This window comes from Trachymyrmex cornetzi, unplaced genomic scaffold (genome assembly GCF_001594075.2).
Source record: "Trachymyrmex cornetzi isolate Tcor2-1 unplaced genomic scaffold, Tcor1.1 scaffold209, whole genome shotgun sequence".
Taxonomy (NCBI): Eukaryota; Metazoa; Arthropoda; class Insecta; order Hymenoptera; family Formicidae; genus Trachymyrmex; species Trachymyrmex cornetzi.
This window is the reverse complement of record NW_017296732.1, coordinates 192,857-217,063: the sequence shown is the minus strand read 5'-3', so window position 1 is coordinate 217,063 and position 24,207 is coordinate 192,857. Positions and strand designations below refer to the sequence as shown.

At 34.9% G+C, this 24,207-nt stretch overlaps 1 protein-coding gene across 2 annotated transcripts in view; it reads right to left on the bottom strand.

Annotated features, from left to right (window-relative positions):
- The window catches only part of LOC108759849 (bicaudal D-related protein homolog), a 35,763-nt gene that overhangs the window by 4,001 nt on the left and 7,555 nt on the right, over positions 1 to 24,207 (bottom strand). For both annotated transcript variants that reach the window (XM_018505507.1, XM_018505508.1), the window contains exon 4: positions 415 to 747. In XM_018505507.1, coding sequence (XP_018361009.1) covers positions 415 to 747 — 333 coding nt within the window. The remainder of the gene's footprint in view (positions 1 to 414; positions 748 to 24,207) is intronic.

Sequence of the window (24,207 nt, the reverse complement as noted above, 5' to 3'; positions counted from 1 at the left end):
GAGAATCAGCATCCGGTTGCTATTATAAGGCGAGATGAAAGGGCGACGGAACGAGGCAAATCGACCGACGGGGGTCACGTTCATTTTTATTCGATGATAGCATTTTCCCAGAGATTGTACGCATAAAATTCACGTGCGAACACGAGCACAACGATTACCGCTTCCTTTTCATAAAAAGGATGCTGCGAATTATTCAGCAAGCCCCACCTGAGAACCATTCCGCTTCCGATGGATAATGATTAATAATGACAGTTTCCGTTCCGCGCGCAATTAGAACAATTAAGCGAAAGGGAAACCACGGCAAGAAATTCGTTAATGAATAGAAAAAAGTCAAGTTTTTATATGCAAAAAAAATTTAATTACGTACTTGGATGATGTATGATAATATTATCAAGATTAAAAATTCATGTTTACCTCGTCCCTGAGGACTTCTAGGCTGCTGACATGATCCTGCAGGGTAGTGTTCCTGAGAGCGCAATTTTCTCTCAGCCTCTTCACTTCCGCGAGCAACTGCTCCTCTTGTTTGGCAGCTTCCCTCATCTGATCGGCCAGCCTCGTGTTTTGCGCCGTCAACTCCGCAACTAGGGTGGCTTGATCGCGTTCCGCTCTTCTCGCCCTTTCATTTTGCTCCTCCAACTGGCTCCTGAGGCTCTCCACGTCAGCTTGGAGCTCCAAAGCCCTCGTCTCACTCTCATCTCTGGCTTCCTCGAGTCTCCTCCGCAGTAGATGCCTCTCCTGCTCCAAACTCTACGCATAAAAAAAACGTTTTGTATTCATTTTCAATTATAATAAATTCTTTTCTTTTTTTTTTTTTAGTAAAGGTGAAAGTACAGAGTGTTGCATAACACATAATGCATGATGCATAAAAAAATTAATCAATTAAAGTCCTTTATTTCCTTCCTTTCCATGAAATAAAAGAGTCTGAGTAGTTGATTTTCTTATGCTTTATGCATTGCGCTCCGGTCTTATTGACTTCGTGTCGACTGGAACAACGCAAGTTTTTGCAACCTCTGCTCCAAAAAGGTATTTTTAGCATTTAAAAGGATTCGGGCACAAAGACCCACTGGTTATTCCTTTCACGAAATTGACGTCTTACATTCAAACGTCATTCGAAGAACTAAGAGAAAAAAGAAACTCGCGGTGTGAGCCAGTGCACATGCATACATAACATTTCTCGACATCCATACTTACGCACAACGAGATCAAGATGGTGTAGATAGATAAAGTTTGCGAACTCGGTGAAAGGAGAGCTGGCAAATTTATTAACGTATAATTAGACGCACAATTTGACCGCAGTTAACCAACTACCTCACTTTTCTTTAAAGACCAAACGCTTTCCAAGATTAAAAAGAAAAAAGGTACATGGCGCGAACATTTCTTTTTCCAATTATCGAATTATCGCGGAATAAAGTGAAACTAAATAGAGAAAAAGATAGTATGGGATCGGAATTGAGAAAGAAAGAGAGAAGAAAGATTGAAATATTTGTACTTCGGCACGTAAGATCATCTGGAAAAATCTCCGCCGACAAAGGTGCGAACACGATGCATTTGTGCATAACAAAAAAACGCGATGCGAGAACTGGTTTCATTGCGGGTACACACGGCAAGCAATGGCCACACACGTGAATCGCTTTGTTCCCACATGGAGTTTCTCAACCTGATGCTGGATAACGCTCACCGCGGCTAGTAATGAGACGTAACAACCGAAAAAACACAGGTAGATTCTAAATGAAGCGTTAGCATTAATTAACTTCATTTACTGTTGCAATGAGGCATTCCTGTTAATTAACCGCAATACTAAAACTTGCGACGTTCTCGCAATCGTATTACGAAATGTAATATAATTTCACACAAGTACGGGGATAATATTTTATGTACTTCTTGCTTTATCGATGATTCATTTTTCAAGTAAGTTCTGATACTTTTCTTCTAACATTGTTTCTCAACATTGTATTCTTGAATATGTTCGCAACACCGTAACCATAAACTGGATCAGCACACATCGTGTTATCAAGATTAAGTAATTGTCTGAAACGAAGATCAATAACGATAAAATAAGATGAAGCATAATTACATAAATGCAATCTAACTCTGATAATAAAATATCATTGAAATAACAAGCATATCATGATTTAATTACTGCTCGAATTCAAATCGATATTAGATATTAAATATTTTCATCAAAATGAAGTTACAGATCCATATTGATAGCATTAAAATTATGCTTTCGTTTTGAATATACATATTTTATCAGTTTTGAATGTTTATCACCTAGCAAGGACGGGTAAATCGTCAAACTATTTTCGGTTGTCAAACGTCATTATGTTCATACGAAGTATGTAAAACATACGTGCCTAGAAAACATTATGCTTTCGCGTATACAAAAGAGGTTGATGTCGGTAAGGTTTATCGAGTTGGAAGACATGGCCTTGGTCTCCCATGGTTACTCATCGACCGATCGCCAGCATGCCCGCAGGTCTACAGTTCACCGATCCCCAAAGTCTGCGGAAGGCCAACGAACAATAGACATTGCTCGACGTTACGGAGAACAGGACAAGAAATTGCCGGAAAGAAAGTTTGCCGAGTATATGAATATATTTAGGTATTTATTTTAGCAGAACGTTCTGATAATTAACAATGATCGGCCTAATACATTTTTATTAGATACACGAAGAGAATTTTCTTTTAAAATTTATCCTGAAAATATGGTAGTTATGGTACAATACAATGTTTTAAAGATTTTTACCATGCACTTCAGTAAAATTAATCAAACTTATTATATACTTTATTATAGTTTTATTAATGAATGAGAGAGATTTACATTAAAATTCTTCGAAATACAATATTGTCCAATAACTGTCATATTTTCAGGGTAAATTCTAAGAAAAAATGTTACATCAATTTTATATTCTCTTGAAATTATATAATATATAATATCTAATCTAATGAAATTATATAATATACAACAAAATTTGTATTTTTCCGACGTAAGATATTTTTTGCAGATATCAATTTTAAAAATTGCAAATAAGTATTTTAAAATTAAACATATTGTGTAATTTGATTGCATAATACAAGATATTTTTTTAGAATCGATTTTAAATAATTTGCGATGTAATAAATTATATAAAAAAATATCTTATATCATTCAACCAAATTATACAACATGTTTAATTTTAAAATACTTATTTGCAATTCTTTTAATTGATATCTGCAGAAAATATCTTATGTCGGAAGAATACAAATTTCGTTGCGGAAATTGCAGAATTGGTGTTAATAAAGATAGAGAGAGGAAAGTTTTGAAAACGTAATAATTAAACGTTAACTAGCATTAATAGGAAATTATAACATTGATGTAACATTTATCAATATTATAATTTTCTAATAAAATTAATAATGGATTAATATTTAATGTATGATGTAATGTATGATTTTAATGTTTTAATAACATTATATCAACATTATAATTTCTACTCTTTTTTATTTCTAACTATACTCCTACTTCTATTACGTACAACATATGTTATATTACATTTATATTGTTGACTAGGAAATTATAATATTGATGTAATTTTATTGCTAGCTAGTGTTTATGGAAATAATAAATAAAATATTTTTATTTCTTATATAAAACAAAAAAATTAGAGACTAAAACAAGTCTTCAATTTTGTTCCTCTTTACGAAACTAAGCTGTTGCGGATTCAGCTGGATTCGATCTAATTGGTTTATCATGAGAATACACGCATATTCCTGCGCATCTAAGAAGACTACACCTTATGACTTGGACACGATATGAATCATGGCATCTCCAACATCCCGTTCATCAAATAACACCGCTCCAATTGTGGTTTTTGTGCTTTGATATAACGCCGTATAACACAAATACGCCGCCAGCCAGAAATACCGGTGCTCACGGAAACACGCGCGTTGAAATCTCTCGAGTGTGATGAGTCACACTTGGACCGAACGATTTTTGCGGCCGCTCGGACGTCGCTTCCTTCGCGACCGAGCTGCTCGTGGTGCATGGAAGCGGCTCTGAAACGGCCGATAGACAAGTCGAGGCCGCGAGCAGCGGTGCGAGCTGTTGGATATGTTTGGAAGTACACTTCATTATTTATTTAGAACTACGTTACAAGTTCAGAACATGTCAGATCGGCACGCCGCGCAAAATCTGGCATAGCATTTTCCGACTAGGTTTTAATGGGAAAGAAAATGGCGAAGAAGATTAAATATATAAGCTAGAGATTCTCAAATAAGAAATTGGACGCCGTTTAGACAACTTCTGATTGGTCCGCTATATTTTTTCAAACTTGCTAAAGATAAAATGAGATACAAAGTTATCTCATTCTATCTTATGCATAATCTATCTCGTTTTATCTTAAGCAGGTCCTGAAAAATATGGCAGACCAGGTGTATGATGTCCAATCTTTTACTTGAAGATCTTCAATATAGGCGATTTACGCGCGTGTGACTTACGGTCCGCTTTTGTCTGCTGGAGCCTAAAAACACGACCGTTATGTTTGCTTAAACGCTATCGAATGTACATTCTAATCTATTTGTTCGCGACAGGTAATGAGTCATAGATCCGTGACGTTGGTGACGGTGCGCCAATCCGGCTGCGTCTGCAATTTGCAAAATGCTATGTACCGCACGCGAACGCGAGTAATTGCATACGGTTGCGTCTTTTTACCAGCGATTTAATGCCAAATGGAGACGATCCCGGAGTCGTGACTCACGACTCCTGTCTAATTCCCAATCCATTGCTCGTCTCGTTCTTGCGACACTCCGAGGACGGCATCGGCATCGATGATAGGAACGATGGCGCATCCCGCGAAATAATAGTTCAATAGATTGCGAAATAAAAATTCAGTATATTGTGATCATATATCACCGCGAAGAGCCGCGACTGGCACGAATACTGTTTTCGATCTATCTAGTCGAGCCTGTCGTGCCTTTCGTGTCTGCGCGCTATGAGTATACTATATTCCCATATGTTAATATTCCTCTAATGTTGAAATATTCCAGAGATATTTTAATTAACTTTTAAATATGTTTGGAGAGAGAAAGAAAGAAAACCACATTATCAGCGTTGGCTTCTTCTTCTCACAATTTTATTATTTATAAATTATATGTAATAATTGTGCATTTGTAAGGCAGCTTTTTAAAATTTACAATTTTACTTTTTAATTTATTTGTACTTGTAAAAACTTCTTTTCTAAATTTCGCATCTTAAGCTGCAGTTATGTGAAAATTAAGTATTTCAGACAAGAGAGATGAATCCAGATTTAAGGACCGGTTGTTCCATCTTTTGGTAAATTTTACCTGTTGGGTAAGTAGCAAGATTACACTGAAAAAGAAATATAATCAATTTTAATAAATATTTAGTTCAATACTGCCAACTAAACATTTACTTACAGTAAATAAATATTTGTTCAGTAAAAAAAAGATTGTTAAATCAAATTAATATTTCTTATATCAAATAAATATATCTTTATATTTAATACATATTTAGTTGGCAGTATATATATTCAACTAAATATTTATTAAAATTGACTATATTTTTTTTCAGTGTACCCAATCACATGCGCGGATTGCCAGATTTATCTCACAGGTAAAATTTACCAAAAGATGGAACAACCGACCCTTAGAACAAGAGAACCAGAGACGCGAAGCGTTCTCCATTAAGACTCGACATCTTGGGCGTTCTGAAACTTTCGTTCACCGTCATAAAGTCGCGTGATCGCGGCGAAACGGATATTTCGCTCTTATTGCAAAACACGTCGATCTCCGGCCCGCGTTCGATCTATAATTATAAGGCAGGAGTGAGACCAGTGGCGCAAATGTCTGCCAACGTGTGGCTTAATGGACAACCCTCTCCTCCGTCGTTTTTTGTACCGCTATTCCGTTTCAAAGAAAGGGAAAAACATGCCTTGAAACTGAGATGTCTGAGAAACAGTCGGCGTAAATGGAGCTAAAAAATTTCAAGCTCAGTGTCAGATATGCCAATGAAATATTTTCTATTGGTTTGAAATCGCTGCAACTGTGTTTCTTTATTCATTATTTATCATATATATCATTCATTTTCTCATAATTCCTTAAATGTCAACAAATCTTAAATATCAATGAATTTATCGTTGATTCTTATTAACAGATAGCACATCTGATGTAGGTTTCTTACAAAAATCGGTATGCCATTTCAGACTAATGATTCGCGGCGACCGTGGAAGATACGACGTTTTGTGGATAATCGTGAATTAATCACCTTTATATTCCCGGTGGCGTTGCGACCAGTCAGACCGACGCGCAAGCATTATTGCGTCGCACCTCGTTCACTTTCCCTCGAAGAAAACGATAATGCCGAGCGCGCGCAATCGGACGGAGCGGCGTAGAAGGCGAAGGTAGGGAGGTCCGTAATCGCGAGGCAATGGCCTGTGACGAGTCCGAACTCCGGCGGTGATCGCCAGCGCAACCAGGTCCATCCGTTACGTGGTGGAACGAACGTATCCAGCGAAAACCGACACGGGCGACGCGGACAGGATAAATTGTCTTTCATAAAAAAATCACTGAATTTGGCGATATTTCCAGAGAAGAAGAGAAAGATCTCAAATTTTTTTCAAATGTATAATTATATAATAACGCAATAAATATTATATGAAATGATGTTCTCTTCGATGAGTCTCTTCCTAACAAAAATTCATATCGCCAGTATCGCCACCTGCCTAATTTTCGACTCAATTTCGATAATGAAATTCTGGAACCAATCTGTCACAAATTCATTTGAAATTAACAAAAGGATCCCGTACTAATTATATGGAAAATTGAGAAAAGAATTAATCTTCACATATAATGTAATTTATAATGTATTGAACAAAAGATGTCATAGACACAAAGCCTAAAAATCATCCATTATTGGGCTTTGTATCGGTGACATCTTTTGTTCTTTATAAATATGTAAACTGCATTATATGTAAGAAAAAGCTATAGTTTTGGTAAACATTCAATAATGGATAAATTTTGAGCCTTGTGACATCTTTTGTTCACTAAAAGTATAGTTTTCATATTTAACATAATGTGGTAAACAAAAGATGTCGTAAACATAAAAAGCTCTAAAACTACCTGTTGAATCTTATATCTATGACACTTTTGTTCACCACCTTATAAACTATATTATATTTGTGACATCTTTTGTTCACTATAATTATAGTTTTTACATATAATATAGTTCATAATGTGTTAAATAAAAGATGCCACAGGGAGACATAAAACTCAGTAATGGATAATTATTGAGGTATTGGTACCAAAAAAGTGTTCGATTTGATACATCATAGTTCAAAAACTATTTATTATTGAATCTTGTGTTTATAACATCTTTGGTTCTCTCTCACCACATTATAAGCTATATTATATGTGAAAAGTAACTTTCATCGGAATCCCATTTTCCGTATAATTAATACACAGAGACCTTTTGCTTTGAATTTTTGTTTCTCCGTACTTCTTTACCAGCCTGATATCCGACTATCAAATTGTCGATTAGTAAAAGCGGATATATTTCAATTGCACAAAGCCACGATCAACGGATGAATCCGTATACAAACGAAAGTGAAGAAACCCGCGACAATCGCACGTAGTTAAACATTGCATAATTTTTCGCGGCGCGTTTATCGGCCGTGACGATGCGAAAGAAGCGAGTTAATTGGATCGGTGCACTTCGCTAATCGATTCTATTATCACGCATGGGATAAAATTCCCCGTCGGCTGTTCTTTCCACCGAGAAAGCGATTATTATAGAGCGTCGTCAAATTTATTATTCATCCACTTCGACCCACCGAGAGAAGAGTCCTCGAAGTCGCTGTCCTAGTTATTCGCGAAGAACGGGGCGAAGCACGCAAGTATTATTACTCCTAATAATGTGATTAAGTATTCTACTTTATTTTTATCAAAGAGCCCACAAAACGTGAACACTGTGAATTCGAATGAACAACATTGTTATTCAAATATTTCATTCTTTGTCGAAACATCAATAAGGTATTTAAAATTAGTAACCATTTTTTATTTTAATATTTAAAAAAATTGGATTTTTCATCATTGACTTTGGGATTTAATTGAAATGCGTATAAACTAATTTCACTTATACATACACTAGTATAAATAAACTAAATATTTGTAATTAAAAAAAAATATCTTACAAATACATTTAAAAAATTATTCTATACTTTATAAATAACAAAATTGAAAAAAAGAAGCTAACACTGTTGATATGACTCTTTCTCCCTCCCCCCCCTCTCTCTCTCTCTCTGTAAACATATTTACAATTAATTAAAATAACTCTTTCTTTTTTCAGTTGATGGTATTTTTATTTAAACGCGTGTGTATAAACTAATAATTTCACTTACATGCACCTTTCACGAATTCTATTTAATCTTATCCGCTGTTTTTTTAACCGATAAGTCGAGTATTAATTTTCTTCGTTAAGCGTTTTCTTTTGTAAAATATACGAATAACTCTCTTTTTGTAAATATACGTTTATGATATATGTCACATTAATATGCAAAACAAAATAAAATTAATTTCGCAATTTATTTTCGCAATAGTTATTTTTCCACGATATAGTATCCTGTCACGCGCGTACATGTGAGATTTACACAAATATAAATGCAATTCCGGTCCGCTACCTGTTTGACTGAAAACTGTTTCAGAAAAAAATCCTTACAGACATACATATATTATCCAATGTTTGATGGACCGTGATAAAGTCTCCTATGTGCCTTATTCCTATTATGCAATTTTATTAACGAGTGACGAAAATGTTGATTAAGTAGCAGTTCTTACAACACTTTTGTTAATAATAAATCATGCCACATTCGCGGCTGAAGAAGTAAAAAGGCGAGCCGCAGTGACCAAGCGGAAATACAAGACGCAATCATTGCAGCGAATCGTGAAGCCGGTTTCCCCTAGACCGCTGTTCCGTATGCACGAACGCGTAATTAAGACGCGGTTTGATGATACGCGCTAATTACGATAAAGTCACGGCTGTCAGGTGTGGAGTGTTCGGGAATACTTTGTCGGCGTAACTAACAACATAACAAAGAAAAGAGCTCTAGAAATAATGATTATTATTATCGAAATATTTCATTCTTGAAATGTCGATATAAGGTTTTTAAAACCGCAATGAGAAAATATCTGGTTGAAAATGGACAAACCATAAAATTCTAATTATACTATTAGAATCGCAGTTATTTCAATTACAATTTAATAGGTTTAACCAGAACATTCTGCTTCGTTCATTTTCAACCAGAATTCCAATTGATCCAATCAGACATTGTTCTCAGTGTGGAAATCATTTCTTATTTTAACATCAAAAAACAAAACTGATTTTCCATCACTGAACGTATTATGTGGCTCAGTTTCATGCATCAACGATCTTCGATAACTACATAATTAGCGATATATACCGAACGTTCTTTGCAGTATCGAGAATCCATGTAGAGAGTTACTGAATTCCTTCTTTGTTTCTAGATCACGTCATAACTGCAGTATAGATACAAGAGAATGCATTTAGTTACAGTTAGCGTTAATCAACGGTGAAGCAATCGACTGTAAAGCCTTGCATGAAGCAGCGTTCGTTGAAATATCTCCATTGTAATTACAATACGACTGTTATCAACAAGCATATACATGCACGTAATTTTAGCTATTAATTAACAGCGCTATAATATTTCTATTGGATTATATGATCGATATCGGATTATATGATACAAAATAAAATTTAAAAGAATAATTAGTCTACTGCGTGAATTTTTAATAATTTTTTGTTTCATAAAAAAATATCATAGAATATGTTTTAAATGTCGACGCTCCCAATTAACGCTAATGTAATGAATAATCTTGGCAAGCCGTGTGTGGCTAAAGACGCTAAAACTATAACGATTAAAACATTAATTATGTAATTTTGCAACTGTACTGCTAAGTAATTATGTAAAAAAATGTGCGACAGATCGTTAACTGATATCTGATTAAAGGTATTACAGTGGCTTACGTGAGCCTAAGATATAAGCGCTAATTAATTGAATCAGTCGGCCTGTCACGATATAATCGCGGTCATTATTAATTTACAAAAGACGCGTGACTCACCGACAGTTAAATCGCCATGTTTGCCAACGAAATTCGCGCAGTTTGCACTTTCGTAAGTCTCTCAAGGCCGCTACCATTCTCTCCGAGCTGTTGGAAATTTTGTATACTCAATGAGATAAATTTTATCTTATCGAGTCACTGAGTAAATCGCCAACATCTGTTTGATAGCAGGAAAGTTTCGATGAACGAATAAAGGACGAAATCTCGAACGTGCAATCTAGACTGTAAGAAACTTTAACATTAAACAGAAAATTCGTGGAAAGAAACTGAACCTTTATTTTCTTTCTCGAACGTTTTTAGGTCGCCCTGCTTTCTGTTGTTTCACTCATGTTAATCGAATAGCAGAATAGACGACATTTCGCAGTAAAGTAGGAAATTCCTGGCCTAGAACGCCTAGAACAACCTGGTTAAATAAACGGGTTAACAGCCGTTGTGTTACGTCATTGAGAACGACAGGCGTGAAAATTAATGTATTATACGATTTCGCGGACAAATTTTCATCTGTCGCGGTAGACGACTCGACACTGTTGGTATCGAATATCGACCGAAGGAAGATATAGACACGTCATAATATTATTAATTTGATCGCGAAGAAGCTCACGTCTCACGTTACTTGGCGAGACCGTGCGAGCAGAAACTCGGCTGGCATAATATTTAATTAAACGACGATTCACGTTAATGAGACACTCAGACGCAATAACAGAATATTACAGGTAATGCCCGCCGTGTAATTTGCGTGCATTGTCGGTGCGCTCATATACATTTTTCTCATCGCGCGACTTACTTTCCGCGCGTGCAGAATAATATTACTCGAGCGCGAAAGATAGCGAAAAAATCGGGTCAGTGGAGTCGCGGAAAATCGAGAGAGACAAACGAAAGACAGGTCTCTCTTCCGTTTATTCCGGTAAAAAAAAAAATATATATCATAAGCGGTAAACCGCGATACACGAAGAATGAGACCTATCGCATGTCAAACTGCAACGCGACACTCGGCGACCGATGTAGGCGGTTTATAAACCGAAATACTAACTTTCTCGGGGAAAGAAGAAAGGAAGCTACGTATTTTTTGAGAAAACGACTATAATATAAGACTTTAGATGCACTATTTAAGTCTTATAAATGATATTCTTAATACTGGAATATTATTCATACTTTTCTTACATTAACACTCTTTTGGGTGATAATTAATTACAATTACATATGAAAAGAACAGTTTTACGCTGAAGTATTTAAACTATTAACTAAATACATATTTGAAAATAATTTTATAGACTATCAAAATAATGTAGGTGACTAGTTGCTAGACCGCTCATGCTAGTTACTAGACTGTCAAAATTTTTTGCAACGTTGCTCATTATGTTTGAATTTTCTACATAACTATTTTGATAGTTCAACAAAATTAGTTTTAAATTTGTATCTAATTAAATTTTAGATACTTCAGCAAAATCATTCTTTCCGTGTAATTATGAAAATTACAACTCTATATCTCCTATTAAAGTATAAAATGTAAATCTCCGCCTTATGCCGATAGATAGAGAAAGATTTAAAGTTTTTTTACCTTTTACAATTTAGAACCTCATAGTATCAATCACAAAGATTGTACAACCATCTAAAATTTTTCGCTTCAGGTCCAAATAATCTGTTACTGTAGTCGAATAAGAATTGTTTTTACACTTTTTTATATTTACTTTAAATGATAAAATAACTGATTTAAAGTTAAATTTAAATAACAAAAACTGTACTATAATAAACTCAAAACGTACATAGCAAAAAATTCACCTACAGTACTATTCCAGAATTAAGATAAGAGATAAGATCCACTGAAAACAGGGAGCGGAGAAATAAGATACGATTCTAGAGATAGAGACAGTGTTCTTCAATTATTCGAGGTATGTTTAATGCACCTCTCTAATATATTCAGTATTAAGTAACTCCAAGTAAGCATCAAACCGACCCGTCGCATCAAAACGACCCATCGGCCAGGATAATCATTACAGCTGGTATTCATAGTCGGAACTTATATTTAAGACCGTCTTAAGTATAGTCCTAAGATGTCACAAGCCAAATAGAGCAGTATTAGCATCTTAAGACACTATTTAATACGATCTTGAAAGAACCGACTATAAGTATTAGCCTACACCTCTTAACGATAGCTTTGCCATCTGTAATTGAAAGACAGCGGAACGAAGATGAGACAACAGCGATGTAACCAGCTATTGTGGGTGCGCGTGCACGCGGACGGGAACTTATTCTCTTCTTCGCGGAGACACATCGCGAGAGATGCAATTAGGCGAACAATGAGAGTATAGCTCCCAGCTCCCGACCGTAATAGCGCTGGGGATTTTCTAATCTACCGATCTCATTCATCATCCGTTTCTTGCACCTTACGACACAACGGGGCTTCTAGCGTCGCGACGCTGACTCCTTTCCACCCGTGTGTCTCGCGATCGTTCACAACATCCCGCCCTTTTCGTGTCCTGCCTCGACAGACAAAGGAGATAGTAACACTCGCGCGAGCTCAAATATTTAACGGTACAAAGACAAAATTTGCCTGTGCGGCATCATGTTTCGTATTGGCCGAGAAAAACAAGTCTGTGAAGATGGCGAGAGGGGATAACAATCACTTTAATAATCACTTAACGGTACCCAAGTGTTAACCTTCTGATTACGGACTAGGTGATAGCGTATTGCTAGGTGTCTACTTCCGAAGTGCCAGTCATTTGCATTGAAGCCGTGCTGCTCGAGTTGTTTAACGAGTTAATCTTAAATTATCTTATTTTAGAAAAAGCGAAAGGAAGCAGGAAGCCGTGGATTATCGCTACTGTACAGCTGAGTGAGAAGCCATATCTCGGGATTTCAACTTTCTACGATTCAGGGAACAATCACACGGCAATTACCGGTATTTGAAATAAATTCTTTGGCCGAGTACTCGGCAAAGACGTTAAATGCATTTATTAGAAACTGCACCGACACATTAGAAACAATCGTGAGATCTCGATGCGGTACTACCTGTAGTCAGATGATTGTTAATCGGATATGACCAGATACGACCCTTGAGTAAAACTCAGAAAAAATCATCCCTTGCAGCGATTAGATTATAAGAATCTCTCATTAATCTTCCAGAGCTAATGATGGAGAAATCCATTCATTTGTAAATTTCCCTCTTACAAAAATTTAATACTGGAAGATAGTGATTAATTACTTATATTGAATATTAAAAACTTTTTCTCAATGTTTTTAACCCTAGTAAGTCGTTATTTTTGATTATCTTCCCGGTCACATCAGGGTTTGTGAAACCCTGCAACTTTGTCACGCTATATCTCTGGACTGAACAGCTATTTTTTAACTTAAAACGTGTGAAATTTATACTTCGAAGTCAGACAAAGACAGATAAATATGAATCAAATAAATAATATTTTATTTTCAATTAATTACAATGCTTCAAAGAAATGTTATTGAAAAAATTCGCAAAAAATGATTACTTTGGAAAAAAATTCTAAATTGTTTCAATTTAATCCGGGTCTTCAAGTTATATTACAATAAAGTTATGATATAACAAAGAAATGCAAAAAATCAAACAGTGTATGTTGAACCCATGAATGACATATTAGGATTAATATCCAAAATAAATAATTTTTGTTATTAAATTGGATTTTTACAAGAGCTCTTTGAAAAATGTTAAGCAATTCACTTTTCTTTTTGTTACATCTGCTAATTTGGATTATTCTTATTAATATTCATTTTTAAAAATACAAGTTATATTATTTTGGTTCCCCGAAATTAATTAGTGCCTTTTAATTAACATAAATTTAATGAAATTTAACAATAGTTATTAGAGGTGGCTCAATAACATAAAATATAAATAGGAAGGAGCATATAGCCACACATGCAAGAAGTTTTTTGCCAAAGTCATATATTTCAAATTAAAAATGTAAACGTTTCGGCCAAGTCTTGGCCATCATCAGTACAATAAACGAATGCAAGATGTTAAATAATAGAACGCCTATTAAAATGTCGAAGTGAAGTACAATGCGCTGTTATTTGGTGAAGAATATTCATGAAGACGGAAGAATTTTATGTTAATACGAATATTATGTAAGAAAGTTCGTCTACATTATAAATACACGAACTTTCTTACATAATATTCGTACTAACATAAAATTCTTCCGTCTTCGTGAATATTCTTCACCAAATAACACCGCATTGTAACAGTGTAATTAATCGTTGTTGGTAATACGAAATTTGGCAATCCCGTGGTTAACATGTAGCAATCAAGAAATAAGATTTAATCTCATATGTCAAAAAGATTGAGGAATCAGAATAATTTCCGGATATCAATTTCACTTCGATATCTTAATTGGCGTTCTATTATTTAACATCTATTATTTAACATCTCGCTTTATTGTACTGATGATGGCCAAGACTCAAAAACGTTTACACTTTTAATTTGAAATATATGACTTTGACAAAAAACTTCTTGCGTGTGTGGCTGTATAGTCTTTCCTATTTATGTCAAATTATATCAAATTAAATGAGTTTTATAGATTCAGCATCAATAACTGTGTTACAAATTTTGACTCTAGAGAGATTATTCCTCAAACACATCGCATTGAAATCATGAAGCTTTTTATAACGTTTTCCATTGGGGAAAACTGTGCAACATTATGCAATTAAGTGCAAATCGGTTTACACATTATCAACGTTACTAAATAATTTAATACCTTCAAGTTATAAAGTTACCGTGATAACAAAGAATATGTAATAACAAGAATATGTAAAGCAGATGTAAAAAAAAAGAGTTAAGTGTTATTTATTAATACTGAAAATATGTAAATTAATTTGCATTCAATTGCACTCAGTATGCACCAGTGTTGCACTAGTTTTCCCAGCGGAAAACTGTATTTTTCTCCAACATTTAATTTGTTCTCACACCTTCTGAATATAAAATTTTATAAAAATGTTATTTACATGTATTCAAAGAATTAGAATGAGAAAAAGGTGGAATGACCTTTTTCCGAGTTGGCCTCTCGTTTTGTTAATATTAACGAAGAACGACGCAATTTATTCCGCCTTTCTAATCCTACTTTAAAGAAAAAAAAGAGACGCAAAGCAAGATAAGTATAACAATTCTCCTCTATTGTTGTCGACACAAATAAAACGTGGAAAAAGCAGTCTCGGCGCGCGCAACCGTACGAAACAATCGCAACACAGCTGACGACTCTGTAAACGCGACCATTGTACGGTCACGCGGCTAAATAAGAGCGCAGGGGAGAGTAAAGAGGGTAGAACGTTTCTCGAGGGGTTTCGGTCTAACGGTCTACTTTTTTCGAGGCCTTCCGGTCCGCTTCGTGCCGGTCCCGCTTGTCGTCCTCCGAGCGCTAACTTCTTCGCTCGCGCTTCTGTAATTAGCCCTGCGTGGCTGCGGACTATTATTGCGTACCGATACGGACCGCAGTGTTTGCTTCACGGCCTGGAGAACCTGGCCTGAAGAACGAACTGGGTCAGGGTGCCTCGGGAACGAAACTTGATAACGGTTCTTCAATCTTGCAGAATTCTATGCATTTCTCCTATGCGATTTATTTTTTTTTTTTTGAAAGTTAATCTCATACGTGATAAATAACAGCTTTGCAAATATGTTACACAAAAATGAAGAAACTGAGAAGAAGTTAATATCACGGAAGAAAATAGGTCCAGAATTACACGCAAATCTCGTTGGAAATATCCTATCACTTATAGTCAATTATTGTTGCGCCGCGAGGAAAGAGGAAGAGAGAGAACAAGAAAGATGGAAGGTATCGTTTTCCGACACAAAGAGAAATTTTCAAACTTCGTGACCGAACGAATTTCCTTTTCGTAGGCACTCATGCGAGGCACGAAAGGCTCCGCCGGAAGTATAACAATTAGATAACTGCTCGAGAGTGTTAGATTGCCCGAGGGAGGATTATAAAAAAAAGATGACTTTTCCTCGTCGGAAAAAGTCACGGTTCCTTCTTGGGGCGATTATCTCCATTACCTCGCCAGGCCCATAGTCTGGCTGATCGCGATGTTCGCGTGCACTCCTCCTCTTTGCTGAGACGCGAGAAACGTCGTTTAACTCGTTATGGCATACCTGGGAAAGCTCCAGGATACGTACTCGAGCAGGGTAGACCAAACGTGACTTCATTTACATCACATTCCGTTTCTCTCTCCGCTCGAAACCACCGGTCGGAACTATTGTGTGCTCTTTCATTGCATAACGAATTCTGCCACCGTTCATTGGAAACAATGGATTACATGGAATTATCTTGTCTGTATTTATATTGTCCCTTCGTAACTATTTCTCCTATTTTTGCTGCTCAGAATTAGACATAAAAGTAAATTGTTACGCGAATTTTATAGAATGCCTCACGAATTTAAAAAATAAAAAAAAACTAAAGACATATACAAAAATTATTTTCATATTCATTATGAAATTAAAGAATCAAAACATTCACAACAGAACACTTCAGAAATAGCGTTATAATGATCCGTTATTCTGAAATACAGTGGCTGTCAAAAATTTTCTTAACAGATAATTTCATGATAATTTTTGTAATTTTATTTTTCAATTTATATTATTATTTAATATAAGAATTTAAAAACATGATATTTTAAACAGTATTAAGTGAAGTAGATCAAGAAATGTTTAACAATGATAAATAACAATATTTTTAACATACTGATTGTAAGAAAAATGTACAAAGGAGCCCAACAAGAATGACATTTTAACGAGATTGAATAGAATTTCTGATTACATTTTGTTTGTTTTTATCAAAATAAATACTATTCTTGTTGGATCCTTTTGTTAGTTTAATCAGAACATCTTTCTCAGTGTATTAGACTACATTAAGAACTTATACACTAGATCTCTATTTGTAAAGATTCTTTATCTAATTGTGAGCAATATAATGAAATTACTCATTAACATCGAAAACATTTGGCAACAACTATATCTCATCGAAGCGATGCTAATCCTCGATCTTATTCTCTCGCTCCCGAATTGAAGCACGAGACACCAATGTCGACCGTGACAGTCTAATTAAGCGTGGTTAATTAGTACGCCTGCATCTCGAGGTTAATGGGTGAACTCGATTTTTATACCGTGGACGAACCGCGGATTCCCAGGTCGACGTCTCAGAGATGCGGCGTGCGAAACTGCGGCTTTCTCAAAGCGCGAAGAAGCGCAGCCTCTCTGCCGAGCGCAGCGTGTGCGATGCACGCCTGCACGTATATACAACACCTGCTTTTTATCGCTGGCGAGAATCGGACTGCCGAGCAGTCCGCTTTCAGACGACCAATTATACAACCACGAGCACCACCGTACCGACTTGGAATGGCTTTCGTTACGACTCGCGATCGCGACCCATTTCTTTTCTCGTATCGCAAAAGCACACGCGTAAAGATGAAAGTGTAATTTTGACGAAAGCGTTTTTTTGTCCGCATTTCGACTCCAGGAGCAGGACTCTCGGAGATTTTCTCGGTGATAGATGACGACCGCAAATAATCTACGGTCTGTCCGCGTGTTAATTAACACGATCGTAAATCAGGTGGTAGGAAAGCGGCGTAATATACGCCTCTCTAAGTTTCCCTTTGAATAAATACGATTTCAAGCAAATTTAACAAAACAAACTGATTTTTTCAGTTTTAAAAAAAATATAATGAGAAATTATTAAATATTTTAGTTCATATTCTTATGTAGGTATATGATTAGAATTATACACTCTAAATTTCTTGCAGTGAAATCTCACTTCAAGAGAGTGAAAATGCAACCACCTTTGAAAAAAAGTGAAAATATTTCACTTCTTGAAAAAAAAGTGACGATCTTCATTCTTTTTAGAGTAAAATCTTACTTTTTTAGAATAAGATTTCACTTTTTTGAAATGAAAATTCACTCTAAAAAGAATGAAGATCGTCACTCTTTTTTCAAGAAGTGAAATATTTTCACTTTTTTTCAAGGGTGGTTGCATTTTCACTTTCTTGGAGTGAGATTTCACTGCAGGAAATTTAGAGTGTATGTATATATAATATTTATATAATTATACATGTTAACAATAATTATACGAAATTAAAATAAAATAGTAATATTACTTAATGGAAGTCAAGTATGTGTGTATAAACTACTTCGGTAGTTCGATTAATCGATTGTTTAATAATACAACTATAGCATTTTATTATTTACAGGTTTTTAAAATGTAAAAGTAAAAACTTGTACTAAAATAATTATATGATTTTAAGAAAGTGTTGCTAATTAAATTATCCGCACATTTATCAGCGAAGAAGAAAACAAACTTGGAACAATCTATTAACAATTCTACACAAAAATTAATATTTCGCGTGCAATTCATTAATTATATACGCTCATAATTTACCGTTTGGCGTAACTGATAGCGAATGACGAGTCGGAATGGCTGGAAGTCGATCGGTCGAGGAAACGATACATACATCTTGTCGGTAATTCGCGATGCTTTCAACCGATTCGAGTTGTATAAGGGACTGCGATTATTCCATATACAAGCGTGGCGAACTTAATTAAAGACGAAACCGGAAACATTAGGTGGTCCCGCCACTGGCGCTCGGTCTGGAACGTGCTATCGCCTTCACGCTTAATATTTTATGCACGCAATGCGTTCAAATGGTACAAACACGAATAAACATGCTCATACATAGACCAAGCGTCATAGATAACAGCGTGACGTCAAGCAGGTGCACCGTGCAGGCGCACATTAAATTTGCGCGATGACGTAATGAAGTCTTACTCATCGCTATCGATTAAATATTCACAAACATGCCGAGGAAAAGTAGAAAGAAAAAAAGTTGTAAATGTTATTTCAACAGAGTGAGAAATTAGAAGTGAGAAATTGGAGAATTTTCCGGCGATTTTCTCGCTTTACATACAATCGCGAGAACGGTTTGTTCAAAGAGGTCTGTCTTCACAGGAAAGAATAATTATATCCGGAAATAAAAAGGGAATCACGTACTGTTATTTGAGAGAAGGTAGTTATCTTCTCGACTGTTTTCTCGCGGGGACACCATTGTGAGCATTGCGACTATTCCTCCATTCTTTTTCCCTTTTCTTTGACGGCTATATCATACACAATAATCTCTATATTCTAACTTTAACATTTAACTTAATCTATATTCTTACTTTTTAACATTTATGTATTGATAAGAAAATTGGCGTTTTCACTGGTTGCTGCTTGTGTCTTATTATCGTACCGTTTCTCAACTTACTATAGAAAGTGTAATGTATATGTATAAATAAAAAATATGTAAAGTGTATTTCAGTAGCCATTCTAAGCCGCAAGACAAGAACTAAAATAAAAAAAAAATAAACATCTCAATGTATCGTGTTATGTATACAATGTTCTATTTTAATTTATATTGCATTACATTGCTCGTTATTTCTTACGTTTTTTATTATCGTATCATCTTTTGATGCATTTTATATTTCCGTACGTTCTACTACATACATATGTATTGTTGTATCCTATACCTTTATTGTAGTATTTAACTATTAATATTAACTATTATTAACTATTATTAATTATTATTAATTATTATTAACTATTATTAATTATTATTTTAATATTTAACTCCAAAAATAGGACTACATTCCATTTGCAATGCTCTTAAAATCATTTCATTCTTATACCGAAAAAAATTTCTGATTAAAGATGAACGAAAATCAAAAGATTCTGATTATCAATAAAAAAATCGCATTATCTGAATTAGAATTACAATACATTTAAACAAGAAAATTTTGATTTGTCTATTTTCAAGCAGAATTCCAATTAATGTAATCAGACTCTTTTTTCGATATACTGTTTATCAAATGTTAAACAAGGACAAATAATGTTCGCGAACATTACGAGTGTTAAGTGGAAGGTACTCTAGATTAAAGGCTCGTGCCTTCGCTTGTTGCTTGTCTCACCATATCTCGGTGTAGCTGTGCTTTCTGTAACGGGTAATTATCTAGATCCGATTTAAAGGGCACGAGTAGGCGCAGGCCTTCCGGAGGTCAAAAATAAGGCGACAGGCAGAATACGGAAAGATAGGGCAATATGGGTAGGCAGACGCAGGCAGAGCGTAGTGCCGGGTATTGTCTTTGGAGCCGTTGGTTGTTGCTTAAGTGGCTTGTTTCCACGCTTTCGTGGCTCTCCGTGGTCGTCACAGGACTAGTGTTGTCCGTGTATGAAACACCGGGTGCTGTGCCATGAACCCCGTCCCCGGATGCTTATTATTATTAAGATGCGATTACACCAAGTCTTGAATTAAATAACACCGGCATAGAGCGAGTGCGAAATATAGCCACAAAGGACAAGCAGGAAAGTCCAATTAGGTAAATAACGTTAGTTACGAGCAACCGAGTTGTCGTAATCTACGCTAATTCTGTCGAAATCTATGAGAAGCGTGACGATGGAAAGAATAAAAATGCTCGTAAAGCGATAGAGATAAAACGTTGCAGATCCAATGTTTCTTGTTTGAACAAACTTCCGCTGCACTGAAAGAACGATTTCGATAATGTATCTAAAAATTTAGCTAGATACAAATCTGAAAATAATTTTGTTGAATCATCAAAATAATTATGTAAGAAACAAGCATGATGAGCAATGCTGCAAAAAAAATGTTAATATTCTAACAATCAGCTTGAACGTCTTATATAATAATTATTTTGATGATTCAAACAAAATTATTTTCATATCTACGTTTAATTCAATTTTTGGATACTTTAGCAAAACTATTCTTTTCATGCGAGAATTCAGCGGAGCATGTCGCGTACTCTCGTCGAAAATCGTTAAGAAGGAGTTTATTGTCCAGTGGCCCAGGTAAAACATCAAAAATTATAACAAGATTAAGATGACATCAAATTAAAGTCATTTTAAGAAAAATTATAATGATTTGATATATTTTGATGATTTTAACCTGAAAAATATAATTTAAAAATTATTGTTAAATATCATGTCAAAAGTTCATCATAAAATTATTGTTAAAAGTGTTAAATGATATTATTATGATGTTTTTATGACTTCAACTTGTTATTATCTTGATCTTATTACGATTTTGTGTTCATGGGGGTGGATTTTCGATTGCGCCTATAAATCATCTCAAAGAAGAAAAAAGAGCACGCTTGAAAATCAGACTTGTGTATCTAATGACCCGATTTGGAACAAAATCCTTAGTGACTTTCGTTCGCTGCTGTTTTTTCTTTTTTTCCTTCGTGATTTGCAGAGGAGAAAATAGCCATTGCAAGAGAGCATAAGCGATAATAATATTCAACGGAATGAACAGCTTGATGTTTGAAGTGGACGCGAGTAACCCTAACCGTCTCGCTTGGCCGTCTCGATGGCTCATGAGTTTCGTCGTGTCTCTCGGAAAGGCATAAAAGAAAGAGGAAACGAAACATTTAAGGTAATCACATGCAAACAGCCGTAAAATAAAGGCAATTATATAAAATTGTGAGAGAAATTGTGTTTATTCCAACGAGTGGTAGCACATTAAGAGAAATAGAAAGAGTGTGTTATAATAAACACGTTGACGAAAATGTTCCAAACTTTGCAACTTCTAAGTAATTAATTTAATTAATTGATTTAAGTTTTAAGTCAGATCATTTATTAATATATGGTATATTGTTTATTTATCTAGCAACTTATGCATCTTATTATTAATAAAAATTATGTATAAATAAAATTTTTACTTTAATATTTTTTATTAATATTTTTGTCGTTTGTGTGTTTATATTTAATTAAAAGAATATAGTACCTTTTTACATCTGCATTCAGTTCTAAAGTAAATTATTTTTCTTTTTACAAAATTTATTTCTATTTACAAAATATTTCTATCTTAATATTGATAATTAATACGGGAGTCTTTTCTATTTGCTAACTTCCGAAATTGGCTTAATTTCGTCATTTATCTTTTTTATTGCATATTTATTCTTCATTCCTCGAATATACGGGGCGAGGCGCAGCGTGCATTTTCGATCTTTCCGACACGAGTTCCGCGTTATTTGTCTTATGTAATCAGCGCACTGCATGCTCGCGTACATCACGGCAACAAATTTTCCGCAGCCGGCCGGCAGCATAATGTTGGAAAGTGACCGTGCCTGTTAAACATGAAGGTGAAAATTTCCGGCCAGTTAACGTTAAAACCGGCTTTAGTTTTGCGATTGTTCGGCGTCCGCTTCTCGGACCTTCGGCTGCGCCATTGTTAAGAAAGTAAATGCCGAGAAAAATCTTCGTTCGATTATCTGTGGATCTGCATTTACATCAGCGACACGAGTGACTAGTAATTTGCGATAATGCAGTCGGCAATTTTCATCACGTTCAATGACGCGTTAAACGACATGGTCCATGCTTTCGATCGATCGATAGCGAGATGCATTTAGCTCTATAGAATGACACTTGAGACATTCTTGTTGTTAAAAGCTAATCTGCAATATACTCTTTGCTTCCTATTTCTTGCTTCCTGTCTTTTACCTCTCCATCTTTGTAAGTGTTTTGTCGATAATCATCTTGATAATACTTTGGAGAATTCCATGGGAATTTTTTATACAGAAGCTAAGCGTTTCGCGAGTTATCTCCAAATCCATTAGTAGAATGCCAACCTTTTAAGAACGTTGCAGTTTATTTCATCAGGGCGAGGAACATGATCAACTCTACTCCAGCTTTGATAAAATAAACTACAATGGACACGTCACGAAGACGATCCGCGAAACCTATATCTACGGTGACTATATTTTTTTAAAGAAAATAAAGGACAAATCTGAAAAATTTAGGGCTTTATTCTTACATATTTTCAAACCAGTTTGTGATTATTAAGAATCTGTGCATTATAAAATTGTATTGCACAGTATAATCAAATTGAGATAATGCGCATTTTTTTTATAGTTTGAAACTGATTTGACTGTATTGGAACAAATCCTTGATCTGAAATAATAAAAAATGAAAACAACTCTAGTTTGAATAAATTTGATTTAAAAAATTAAGAAATATAATTAACAAAAACAAATTGTATTTATATGCATGAAACTGTAAAATATTTTCCGTAAAAATTTGCTCATTAATATTAGGTGTTAAACTTAATTCCTGTCGTTTTTCGTTTCCAAAATTGATTTGTTTCGAAGGGAAGATGAATGAATACCTTAATCAAAGTAATTTCCTCCATTTTCTACTTTATTATTAATTAATAATACTTTATTAATAATACTTTGATTAAGATATTTCCCTTCGAAACAAATCAATTTTGGAGACGAAAAACGGCAGGAATTAAGTGTAACACCTAATATAATATTATAGACGTAGAAAAGCTAGTTATAGAAAAGAATTTCTCGTAATGTCAAAATAAAGGACAGTAAAGGAAAATATTGGAAAATAAAGGACAAAATTGAATTTAAAAAAACAAATGTCTAAAGGACAGCTATCTAAAATAAAGGATTATTCTTTACAATGAAGAGGATGTATGGTCACCATACCCACAGCTTTTGTATAAAATGTATCTTATTTCTAGTCACATGTATCTTGTCTCTTCCGAAGTTCGTTCACTTTATCTTGGGCGACAGAAAAAACGAAGAAACGAGATAAGAGGCAAGAGAAAAAACCAAGAAATAGGAATTCAAGAGTTGTAGATTAGTCTTAAAAGATTTCCAAAAAAACATCTGAGTAGATAGGAATATCGGAAATTATTCGCAAAGATGTTTTATTTTCATACAATTAACGATTCATACAATAATCGATTACATAAGACGTGTGTTGAAGCGATAAGCTCGGTAATGTAAACGACTAATGGTATCCCTAATCGTCGTGGCAGGTAGAAGAGCTAATGTTTACGTGGTCAGTGAGTCATTTCAGGTTTTCTCGTCAATTTCATCATAAAACTAACAGCAATGTAATAAGATATAAAATCGAAGGAGGATTAACGTTCGCGAAAGTGGAGCACGAGCTGGTTACAAATTGCAACGTACCAACTGCTGCGCCGTTGCACATGTGCAACTAACGTATTGCATTATATATATGCGAAACAGAGCCAGGGTTGGCGCAGTTTTCTATTAAAAATGTTATT